The sequence below is a fragment of the Peromyscus eremicus genome, chromosome 15 (assembly GCF_949786415.1).
Source record: "Peromyscus eremicus chromosome 15, PerEre_H2_v1, whole genome shotgun sequence".
Lineage (NCBI taxonomy): Eukaryota > Metazoa > Chordata > Mammalia > Rodentia > Cricetidae > Peromyscus > Peromyscus eremicus.
The window spans coordinates 6,253,652-6,266,204 of NC_081431.1; the positions used below are offsets into that span (position 1 = coordinate 6,253,652).

At 40.8% G+C, this 12,553-nt stretch overlaps 1 protein-coding gene across 1 annotated transcript in view; it reads left to right on the forward strand.

The window, feature by feature from the left end:
- Positions 1-12,553, forward strand: part of Kcnk2 (potassium two pore domain channel subfamily K member 2) — a 134,580-nt gene that overhangs the window by 65,324 nt on the left and 56,703 nt on the right. Inside the window, exon 4 of the mRNA XM_059281032.1 lies at positions 12,069-12,229. Coding sequence (XP_059137015.1) covers positions 12,069-12,229 — 161 coding nt within the window. The remainder of the gene's footprint in view (positions 1-12,068; positions 12,230-12,553) is intronic.

A 12,553-nucleotide genomic window follows, 5' to 3' on the forward strand; every position in this document is an offset into this window, starting at 1 on the left:
TTTGGAAATGCTCAGAAGAATATTTTCTTTATCTTTGTGTCTTCAGTATGTAGCATTATTATGAGAGTTCCCCCAGTAAGTCTCAGTGGATCATTCCAGTAAGGCAATTAAAGCTGAGGAACTGTTAAAAGCAGAGGGGAGATTTAATGACTACATCTCAGGGCTAGGATCAGATAAAGAGGCCCAGTGACCCCAAGTTCATCTTTACAGTTCTAATGTGGGCTTTACATTTATATGGAGGAAGGCTTGAGCAAGGAGCAACAGATATGCTTGATTAAGCAGCCTGGTGAAGGTATGGTCTGGGTTATCACAATCTAGGCTCTTCTAAATGGTAAGGAGAAAAACAGTTAGACCTGTTTGTTGATGGAACTTTTCCTGTGTCCCACCTGATCCCGTAGCCACTCAGTCCCAAGTAAACACACAGAGACTTATATTAATTACAAACTGTATGGACTATGGCTCAGGCTCATTATTAACTAGCTCTTATAACTTAACTCAATGCATTCCTATTAATCTATGTTTTGCCACGTGGCTTTGTGGCATTTCCTGTTCTCTCACATCTTGCTTCTCCTAGCTACGGCTTGCAGTGTCTGCTCTAACTCCATCCTTTTTTCTCTCCATCTTCAGTTTGAATGTACTGCCTAACCTTATTCTTCCTTGCCATTGGCCAGACAGCTTTATTTATCAACCAATGAGAGCAACACATATTCACAGCATACAGAAAGACATCCCACAGCACTTCCCCTTTTCTGTCTAATCAAAAAGGAAGGTTTTAACTTTAACATACTAAAATTATATATAATAAAAACAGTTATCAAGCAAGAATTACAGTTACAATGTCTAGTCTATTTGTATTTGGTAAAATTAAAGAAAATATTCTATCATCTATCCTATATTTAGGAGTCTAAAGTTTTATATCTAATTTACCTTTTATCATAATTAAGGAAAATTATAATTATAACTAGTCTTCAACTCCATCAAAGACCCAAGAAGGATATAATATTGCCTAAGTGTAGCTAGAGTTTTCCTGTCTGGCCCATGGTCAGGGCAAATCTCTCTCACCTGCCAGTCCCACAGCTGCTCGGACTCAACCAAGTAAACACAGAGACTTATATTGTTAAACTGTTTGGCCTAATGGTGGTACTGTGTTCCCCAAAATATTGTGTACCTTAATAAACTTATCTGGGGTCAGAGAACAGAAAAGCCACAAGATACTTAGGCTAGAAAATGTTAGCACACGCCTTTAATCCTAGCATTCCAGAGACAGAAATCCCTCTGGATCTCTGTGAGTTCAAGGCCGCATTGGAAACAGCCAGGCATGGTGACTCACGCCTTTAATCCCAGAAAGCAGCCTTTAATCCCAGGGAGTGGTGGTAGAAAACAGAAAGGTTTATAAGGCATGAGGACCAGAAACTAGCAGCATTTGGCTGGTTAAGCATTTGGCTGGTTAAGCTTTCAGGCTTTGGAGTAACACAGTTCAGCTGAGATTCATTCTGGATGAGGACTCAGAGGCTTCCAGTTTGAGGAAACAGGACCAGCTGAGGAACTGGCAAGGTGAGATAGCTGTGGCTTGTTCTGTCTCTCTGATCTACCAGCATTGACCCCAATAACTGGCCTCGGGTTTGATTTTATTAATAAGAACTTTTAAGACTCATGCTACACCTAAGTAAACAGGAAGTACATTGCAAGCAACTTCCATAATTCTAGAAATAACAGAGACATCTGGCTGCCTGCACAGTCACTCAAAGTTCCTCTGTAATGTTAGGACATCCATCTTCAGCCTACAGGCCAAGAGTCTCTGGCAGAAGTTTTAGTGAAGCAGGAAATTTGAAGGATTGTCTTGCCTATTGGCAAAGTTCATCAGTTGCTTTCTTCTGTGTCCTACAGAATGTCTGGCAGTTTCTTCTGTGAAGCAGGAACCTGAAGGACCATCTTGCCTTGTTTTGGCAAAGTTCCTATGGGTCCTGCATGTCTATTTATACAACATATTGTCAAGCAGTCCAGGCAAGAACATTTTCTTACCCAAATGGCTAGTTTTGCCATAAAGAAAGCAAACTCCTATGGAGTGTCTTTGATGCCCATCATCTTCTTTGAAGTAGATTGGTGCTGCCAGGAACAGATGTGTCTCAATGTCTAGAAAAGTCTAAGTTCTTAAAACATTTTAAATGCCATATTCTATAGGTCTTTGAAGTGTTTGAAGATTACCTACCTAAGTGAAATATACCTATGTATATCTAGAAAACTTAACTAACGTGACAATAAATTTGACTATTAATTTTTATTTCTTAATTATACATTACATTTTTAAATGAGTTGCATAAACATAATACCTTAAACAAGAGTAGAAATATACATACAGTATAACAAAATTAACTTTTAATTTGTATCAATAATATAAAAGCCATAGCAGTGTAAAATATATCAAACAAATTGTTGCTCTTTAAAAGTAGATTCAATAATGTACTCTTTTATCTTATCATATCTATATAACCTTTTCTTCTTTTGAAAGAGATTGCATTTATAACCAACCCACTTTAAATAAAAATAACCATTCATAAACAATATTTTAGGAATTTGGGCATAGCTTCCTGTACTACTTCCTGCTGATTGGGGGCATTGGAAATCTTATGGGGATCCTGAGATCCCCATAAGAATTATAGTTAAATTTTGGATGTAGTAGTCTGTGAAACTGTATCAACCTTTCAGAGTATCTTGACTGATCAAATCATATTAGCCTGGAAGCAATCCACAGGTTCTCATCTTCTGTAGAAACAAAAGCAGAACCTCTTTTCCAAAGTAACATATCCTTAGACACAAATTTTGAAGTCAAGATACCTTTAAAGTATACATATTGGTTTAGCTCAGCAGCCTTTACAGTCAAATGTCTCTCTCTAGTTAAAAATCCCAAAGACATAATAATTCAGACTCTCTGTGTAATTTCCATCTTTACGTGGCTTATTATATATTTTTTATTTTTAATAATATTTTTATTTTATAATTAACTTAATTTCACATATCAGCCATGGATTCCCCTGTCCTCCCTCCTCCCACTCCCCAGCCCTCCCCCCCCAATCCATCCCCCACTCCCACCACCTCCAAGGCAAGGTCTCCCCTGGGGAGTCAGCCCAGCCTGGTAGATTCAGTTGAGGCAGGTCCAGTCCCCTCCTCCCTACACCAAGGCTGAGCAAAGTGTCCCAGCATAGGCCCCAGGCTCCAAAAAGCCAGCCCATGCACCAAGAACAGGTACTGGCTCCACTGCCTGGTATATAGTATTTTGTGTTTTAAGATTTATTTTATTTTTATGACTATATCCTTTCTCTTCTCTCTTTCAAGCCTACATACTTTTTACATACATTGTAAACTGTTTAAAGTTTATTCTGTCTGAATCTGTCTTATTGTGTATCTACAATCCTTTTCTGGCTGGGAGAGAATTTAAATTGTTAAACTGCATGGCCAGAATGAAAGCAGAAGCCCTGGCCGCTGACTCCACCCCACTCCGCTTCCCAACACAGGGAAGGTACGATTACCAACAAGTCTGGGAGCCATGCTCACCGCCAGCTCTGGGAAGCAGTAGGTCTATGCCTCCATCCAGCCCTATGGAGCCCAGAAACCATTTTTTTTTTTTTTTTTGTCTATACTAGCAAAAGCTAAATCCATCATGCAGCATGCTGTGTGGCTTAGAGACGCCTCTGTATACTGTGGTGGGAATCTGCCATACTGTAGGTCAAGCCCATTGGCCTGGAACCCGCCATGCTGGCGTTTCTGTATCAGGGCTCACATGAGAGACACAGCTAGGAAGCTGCTCTTGGCTCTGTTTTAGAACCCTTTTTTTAAAGCTTTCTCGGGTTTAAGTGGAAATTCTTGCCCCAAGTTGAAATCTCAGATGTTGATGGAACTTTTTCTGTGTCCCGCCTGGTCCCATAGCGACTCGGTCATAAGTAAACACACAGAGGCTTATATTAATTACAAATTGTATGGTCTATGGCTCAGGCTCATTATTAACTAGCTTTTATAACTTAATCCAGCCCATTCCTAGTAATCTATGTTTGCCACGTGTCTTTGTGGCATTCCCTGTTCTCTCACATCTTGCTTCTCGTAGCAGCGGCTCACAGCATCTGCTCTTACCCCACCCTTCTGCCTCTCAGTATTCAGTTTGAATGTGCTGCCTAATCTTATTCTGCCTCGCCAAAGAGTTTTATCAACCAATGAGAGCAGCACATATTCACAACACACAGAAAGACGCCCCACAGCACCTGTTACTGACTGCCTGAGGGGAACCTGGTTTATGTGAGAAGGTTAGTCCTGTCTAGTCATTTTGGTTGACTGTGTCGAGTGAGGTTCTGCTGTTCCTGGAATACAAGGAGACTGAAGGTGACTGCAAGACTGTCACCCTCATCTCTGACCTTCAGCCTTGAAGAAAGGGGGATGAGAGAAGTCAAAACAGACTCTCCTTGGGTGAGTGACAAACCTGTACAGAGTGAAGCAGGTGTCTGGCCCAAAGTGACAAGAGATAGCCACAAAACGAAAGCAGAGATGCCAGGCTTCCAATCTTCCATCCTTTCAGTTACCTGGTGGGCACAAGTGAGGAATTGGTGTTATGAGCAGATGCAGCTTCCAGGTGGCTAATCTGTTGTGGCGACTAGCAATGGCATTCTTTGAAACAGTTTTTACTGTGCATTGTAATGGTGATATTGAACCCTTCTGTGTTTCTCTTGGGTTTATAATAAGTGATTCTTAGAGTAAGGTAATGGCACACATTTTGGTCTTGTCCTTACTTTTGATTTTGAGACAAGATCTCCCCATATAACTCAAGCCTATAGTTCCCAACCCTCCTGCTTCCACCTCAGAGTACTGGAATCACAGGTGCCATGCTTTGCTATTTCTTTTTTCTGATCTAATATTCTCCTCTAATATTGCAATTAGAATAAAAGAGTCGAAACTCCTAAATTTTGGGTCAGAATGATTTGGATCGTTTAAAATGGGGTTAGCGTTGGAGCAGTTTATGTGGGTAGAGTGTCCATTGCTGCTGTCTTTGTCCTCCCTGCTGGGAAGAAGGGCACACTGTCCACACTGGAAGTTGGGAAAGAGACACGAGACTCCCAGGATCTGCCCTTCAGTCAAGCAGGCCTGGCCGAGCCAGAGTCTGTGAATTCCAGCCACTGAGTCTAAGCACTTTGTTTCTTAATTTCAGCAAATCATTCACAGAAGGTGGGAAAGTGATCTGAGGATGTTTCCAATGGCCAGACAGCCAGGTACCTTGCCATGGAGGTGAACTTGTTTGCAAAAGTTGGCCATTTGAGGGATTTTCATTAATTTTCTCAAATACACAGGACTAGTAATGGATGTGAGGTTTATCAGCTTATCATGCTAGGCGGTTGGAATTTCTGAGGTCCTAGGTCTATAAGGACTCAGGGTTTCAGTCTCTGTGGTGATCAGGGAACTAAGTTTTCAGCTCATTTCTGAACTGAAGACTACCTTTGTGCCTATCCTAGTGGTGGGAGATGTTTTCTGAAGACTCAGCCTTCCATCACAGTTATTATAACCTTGGGTCCATAGATACCTAATATTTTTGAAATTTGACCTATAGCAATTAGGTTTTTTTATATATAGTCATGAATCTTTTATGGTTCTGCCCTGGTAGTGATACTTAAAAAATTACTCCATTGCCTCATCATAGTCTTGTATGATTGTTTTATTAATACTTGATGATTTAATCCATCTGATAGTTTTATTTATCATGTGAGTTAAGGGCATTGTTTATTACTTTGTGTGTTTGTGAAAATGTATGTGTTTGTGTGTGCCACGTATGCATACCCCTGAGCACATGAAGATGACAGAGGAGGAGGTGAGGTGGTCCCTTCCTACTATTCTCTACTTTACTCCCAGAGACGGTGTCTCTTAACGAATCTGCACTTGGCAGGCAGTCAGCTAGCCCTAGAGTTAGTGCCTCCTGTTTCCACTCCCCACAGCCCTGGGGCTGGGCATGAGTGTAGCCACGCCCAGCTTTGCATGAGTGCTATGGATTTTAACTTCTGTCTTCATGCTAGTGTAGCAAGCACAGTCATCTCCACAGTCCTGGCACAATTCATTTCTTAGTAGCTACTCACTGCATCCCTACTTAGTGAGCACCAATTACTGTTAAATGCATTTATTAACTACCTAGTCCATGTACATGCTGGAGGCATTTTCAGATTTTTTTTTTTTTTTGCTGGTTTCATTCATTAATTTCCCATATGGTCTTAATTATCCAAGCTATAGATAACCTTTTTAATTTGAGAGTAAATTTTATATCCCTTTAATCTTCTTTAAAATACTTATTGATAATTACTTTTTATTCCAACAAACCATAAAATGCTATCATTAACTTATAAAATGCTTTAAAACCAAATAATTTTTATTAGAAAGTAAGTTTATTAATTACTCAGAGAGTTTGTTTTTTACATTTTTACATGGTGTTTCTTTATACACATTCCTTTCTTTTTAAATACTATTTTTATTATTTGAAAATTTCCTACAGTATATTTTGATCATATTCATACCCTCCTTAAACTCCGCCAAGATAGTCCCACCTCCCTACCCACCCAAGGTCATATACATTCTTGCATGCCTGTTCTCTCCCCCCGCAACACATATGCTATCACTCTTTTCTTTTAAACCCACCCAGTCTAATTTGTGTTGGCCAAAACTCCTGGCTATGGGGCCTGATTTGTATTGTGGTTGATGTACCAGGGGTCACAGCACTAAGGAAAATGGACCTAGCCTCTCCTAGCAGCAATCTAATGCCGATAGCTCCTAAGCTAGGGGTAGGACTTGATGCCCACTTCTCCCCCTCCGTGCTGGGACTTTGTCTGGCTTGAACTTGTGCAGGTCCTGCATGTGCTGCCACAATCCCTGGGAGTTCATATGTACATTTGCCCTGTTATGTCCAGAAGAGCACTGTTTCCTTGAAGTCATCCACCACATCTGGCTTGCAATTTTTCTGCCTCCTCTTTCCTGTGGATCCCAGATGTGATAGAGATGTACCATTTAGGGCTGAGCACTCTGAAGTCTCTTATTCTTTATAAGTTGACCATTTGTGGGTCTCTGGGTTAATTGTCATCTACTATAAGAAGAAGCTTTTCTAATGAGAATTGAGTGATGCACTAGTCTACGTTATAGCATTATCTCATGCTCTGTCCATTTAACCGAATAATAGCGGTAGATTCTTCACTATTCCACATAACCTATCGAGCTACAGGTTCTTGGCCTCATTGACACTTTTGGGTATGAATTCCATCTCCTGGGGCTTGACTTAAATCCAACCAAAAAAAAAAAATGGTTGGTTACTCTCATAAAATTTATGGCACTGTTGCCCCAGTGGACTTGTCTAGCTAGGCAGGTCATTATTAGAGCTTGTGAGGGTCATTCTAGGGTAAGGCTGATGATTAATTCTCTCCTCCAGGAGTGTACATAGCATCTTCTAGTGCAGTGAAAGCTAGCCCGTAGGGATGGAGCTTCCCAGTGAGTACCAGTTTTATATCTCCATGCTCTATGACTCAAGTATGTGATGTCTTCAGCAATGGGGTTTTACCAAGTTTGGGGGATAATCAATAGCATTGGCAATAGCCTGTTGTGTTTGAGGGTCTATGGGACCCCATTGGCTAACAATTCAAGAAGAGAACTAATTCTAGTACTGGATTTTTGTTTGGCAGTGTGTGGTGTCTAGTTGAGTTATTGCATCCCCTTCCCCTATTACAGGGTAACTCCATTTAAGCTCTTTTATATATGTATAATATAAATATATTCATATATAAGCTTCTACAGTAGTAGGTTTCAACATGGCTCTTTGGAAAGGCTTTGGTGTTAGCTGTCCCTCTGCATAGTCTCCTCTCCCCCACCCTCCCAGTTTCATTTTTTCCCCTTTCCCCATTTCTAATACCATATTCTACTTTCTCTTCCTTGAAGCACAGGGGCATCTACTTCCCTTTTCTTTCCTTTCTCTCTTCTCTCCTTGGTGTTTCTAACTTCACATCTCAGCCTCTCTTCCTGCTGCCATAATAAAACCCTGACAAGAACAACTGAAGGAAGAAAGGTTTATTCTGGTTCACAGTTCAAGGTATAGTCCATCATGGTGGCAGAGTCAAGACTGCAGGATCTTGAAGGAGCTGGTTACATCACACCCACAGTCAGAAAGCCAGGGGATGAATGGACACATGCTGTCACTCATGTCCCTTTTTCCATTTTATATGACCCAGGATCCTCTGCCCAGGGAATGGTTCCACCCACAATTAAGATGCCACTTCTCGCATCAATTAACATAAAATAATCCTCCACAGGCATGCCCAGAGGCCTGTGCCCCAGGTAAGCCTAGAGTCAAGTTGACAGCTGACACTGGCCATCAGAGGTCTTCTCTAAGAGCTGAGATTGGGCATGTATGGGTCACCTGTCAGCTGGTTTTCAGTTATGTCTCAGTTGAGCCAATGGCCCTCTAGTAAGGGTTTGAAGCTCTAATTGTTCTCTCCTTCTTTCTTAGCTCATTTCCTTCTCCTTCTATTCCTCCATCAATCCATCTCCTTCTCTCTGTGATAATTGAGTCTATGCTCTTATTAAATAGGAAGTCAGATGATAGAAGATGGACTGAGGCTGCAAATAGTTATATGATTACAGCCCTGCAGTGCTGGAAGAGGGGTTATTTATTTTTAGTACATATAACTGCTAATGAGAAAAATGGCCCAAGCCTCAGCGAGGGTGGCATACATGGGCCTCATACTAGACGATCCAGGTAAGGTGGACTTCCCTTTCCAGGAAGGCCCTGCTTCTGAATGCAGCATGGAGAAGAAAGAACAGTTCCGATAGACCCCAAGGTGACTGACAGCTAGCTTGGCTTCCATCTCACTCTCTGCATGGGATGATCCACAAGCCCCTTGAGTGTTTTTGTGTCTTCTTCAGTGCTGGGATGATGTCCTGGCTTCACTTCGGTTGCTGTGATAAAATATCCTTACAAAAGCAGTTTGGGGAGAAAAAGTTTATTTTATCTCACAGGTTCAGGTTACAGTCCATCACTGGAGGGACTTGAAACTGTCATAACACATCAGTAGAGAGTAGAGCAGAGAGACATGAATGCCTGCATGCCTATTGCTCGTCTCACCCTCTCGACACTTACCTAGTTCTGGATGTAAGCCCAGGGAGTGGTGCCTCCCACCATGGGTTCGGTCTTCCCACCCCATTTAACCATATGAAGACAAATCCCCACAGAGATACCCACATGCCAGCCCGATCTTAAAAAAAAAATAAAAGTCCCTCATTAAGAGTCTCTTCTCAGGTGATTCCAGATCGTATTAGGTTGACAGATGTAAATAGTACCTACCAGAGAAAAGGAAAAAAGACGTAAGTTACAGTGTTTGCCAACTTCTCTGATGAAAATATTCCCACTAGAGATGGTTTCAAGCTGTTAAGGTGAATTCACCCGACTTGGGAAATTCCTAAAAATTTAATAGTTCTCATGTCAAGCCTGTTCAGTGTACCACAGAACCCATACTCCCCACCTTCCAAGGTCCGGTGCCACCACCTTTGAGAGAGCTTGACTCATGGGTAGTTCTCTTGTTCTTTGACCATTTTGAGGCTGGATTGACTGTCTTCTCTATCAGTCTTGTTAACCAAGTCTAAGCCATACCAAAATCCTTCATTTCCTCAAGGGGACACTTTGAGTATGAACTTTTCATTTTAGGTGAAAAGGTAGGAGATAATTGAAGAGAATGACCAAGATGTGTCAATCAAATGCAGTATGTGCTCTTGAGTTGACACTAACGTGGGGTGGGAGTGGGGTGGGGTTGTGGTAAAGAATGTTAGTACGATAATTGATGAAATCTCAGTGTAGACTATAAAATTTAGTGATAATCCTGTGTCTATGTTAATTTATCCAAGCTTGAAAATTGTGCTGCAGTTATTTAAGAGAGTAGTTTTTTTATGAAAGGAAAGAAAAAAGAATACGGGGGTAAATGGGCTGGGAGGTAGCTCAGGTGGTACCATCCATGCTTAGCATACTGAAGGCCTGGGTTTGCTCCCAGGTGCTGTGTAAACAGCACTCACAGATGAGGCAGGAAGATCAGATCAACACCCTCCTGGGCGATCTAGTTTGAAGGCAGCTTGAGATACAGGAGCTCTCATTTCAAACAACAACCCAAACAAACAAAAACCATGTCAGTAGCTTGCTACATGATGATGCAGAAAGAATGTATTTAAGGAGAGAGAGAGAGAGAGAGAGAGAGAGAGAGAGAGAGAGAGAGAGAGAGAGAGAGAGAGAGAGGAGGGCGAAGTGGGAAATGGTTGACAGATACGGGAAACATTTCAAGGAATTCTGTGTGGCATTCCTGACTTTCCCATGACTCTAAAATTATTTACAAATCAAAGGTAGAAGGAGAAGGAAGAGAGAAGAGGGATGGGAGGGAGGAGGGACTGGAAGGGAAGCACAGAAGGAAAGAAGGGGATAAAATAGGCTACAGAGCAGTCTGTGGTTGGATTCTCATGGCACTCTGCCATTGAAATACCCTTTCTGATGTCTCTTGTGACAACGTATAGCTAAATCCTCGGCACTCCTTGGGAGTTATCTCTTTAGCCCTTTGGGGTGATTTGGTAATGTTTGTTATCTCCTTTCTTTGAGACTGGCTTATCCTGGTCTGTCCTGTCACAGCCAGGCTCTGAGTGCCCCCTTCTCCATCTTAATTGTTGATATTCTATGAAGTTGCATCCTTGATTTCTCTTCTTTAGAGTTTATACATTTTTTTCAGATTATTTAATCTACTTCATAATCTGTACCAGTTCAGGGGTCTGTCTCTGTCTCCCGAGTTTTACGTTTATGAACGTAACATGCAATGTCCCCTTTGTTATTACACTAGAGGGTCCAAAGCTCTGTGGTCTTTCTTGTCACCTTTGTGTTACTCTAACAAATGACCTTTCACGTGGTACTTTATTTCTTACACCTCGAGGAAGTGTGTAATAACAACATGCCCTTTTAACAGCCAAGGAAATAATCTGTGCAGGGTCCCCTGTCTGACAAATGGCTGTCCTGTATTGACACTTTACTGCGTTCTTTAATCTTATGATGTTCAGAGCTGTGTTCCCATTCTTCATAACATCTACCAGTTCGTAGCTGCCCCACTTCTTCTCGGTTCCCAGCACCTGCTGTGGAGTTAGCTGCACAGAACTCTTGGGAAAGCTTGAACTCACGGCTTTCTTCTGACACAAAGACGGGAGAGACTTCTGTAGATGTTCCCATTAGTGGTTCCACAGAATGTTAGTAGATTTAAAAAAAAAAAACAAAACCCTAACAAACAAACAAAACAAAACCTAGCCACTATCATCTTAAAACAGGTAGAGAGCAGCAAAAACAGGAGAACAAATCTCAATATGTCATCTATTTATTTATATTTTTGAGTAAGAGAAACTTTGAACAAAACTCTAGGTTAGTTTACTATCTATCAGAGATGTGTTCCCTGTGCTTCCGGGATTGTGGTGATTCACCCCACACAGATATCAGTGGTTAACTCCAGTGGTTATGAAGTCAGCGAAGTGCAGCTGCCTGGGTCATGACCAGTACACATCTTTGAACCTTCAAATTCTTCAGAACTTCAGTTATTTTGCATTTATCTGTTTTTTTGGAATGTAATTGAGTAAAAAGACATAAACTGTGACACAGCTTTATTCTTTAGATAATTTAAACACATTGGGATATTCTCAGTGTATCTTTCAAAGTACATTATAAATGGTAATGAAAGTTTCATCAGTCAATAGCTTTATCAATGCCCAGGAGACAGAAAATACTGAAAATATTGACTTGGTTGGGTACATTAGCATCTCATTTTTCATCATCTGATCAAAGTGTCATCAAAACATTAGCTGTATGTTGTATTTTTGGAATAATTGCTTTAATAGCTTTTAATTTTAGAGTTATAAAGGGAGTCTTCTCCAGTTGAAATAAACAATCCATGTCTTGCAATAAATAGCTGGTGATTTCTCGCTAAGCTTGAGATGAGTGTTTTAAACTATGACTCATTTGTGAACAACTGAATTTTTCCATTTTTGTTTTTTAGGATTTGGAAACATCTCCCCACGAACTGAAGGTGGAAAAATATTCTGTATCATCTATGCCTTGCTGGGAATTCCTCTCTTTGGTTTTCTGTTGGCTGGGGTTGGTGATCAGCTCGGGACCATATTTGGAAAAGGAATTGCCAAAGTGGAAGACACGTTTATTGTGGGTACCACAAACTTCTTACTACATCTGTTTACTGGTTTGGTTTGTTCGTTTTGCTTTGTTTTTTTAGTGCGTTACCTCTTCTAGCACCTTAGATGAGTTAGAAATTCAGTTGTCATTTATATAACAATTTCTATGCCTCTCAGCATGCCACTCACTCTATTTAACTTATTCACATACTTAACTGAGAGAAACTAAAAAATTATGTACAAGAAAGCAGAATTATATCCTTCCTGGGTTCCACTTGAAATTGTATGGTGTCCTAATTTTATATATATATATATATATATATATATATATATATAGTGTGTGTGTGTGTGTGTG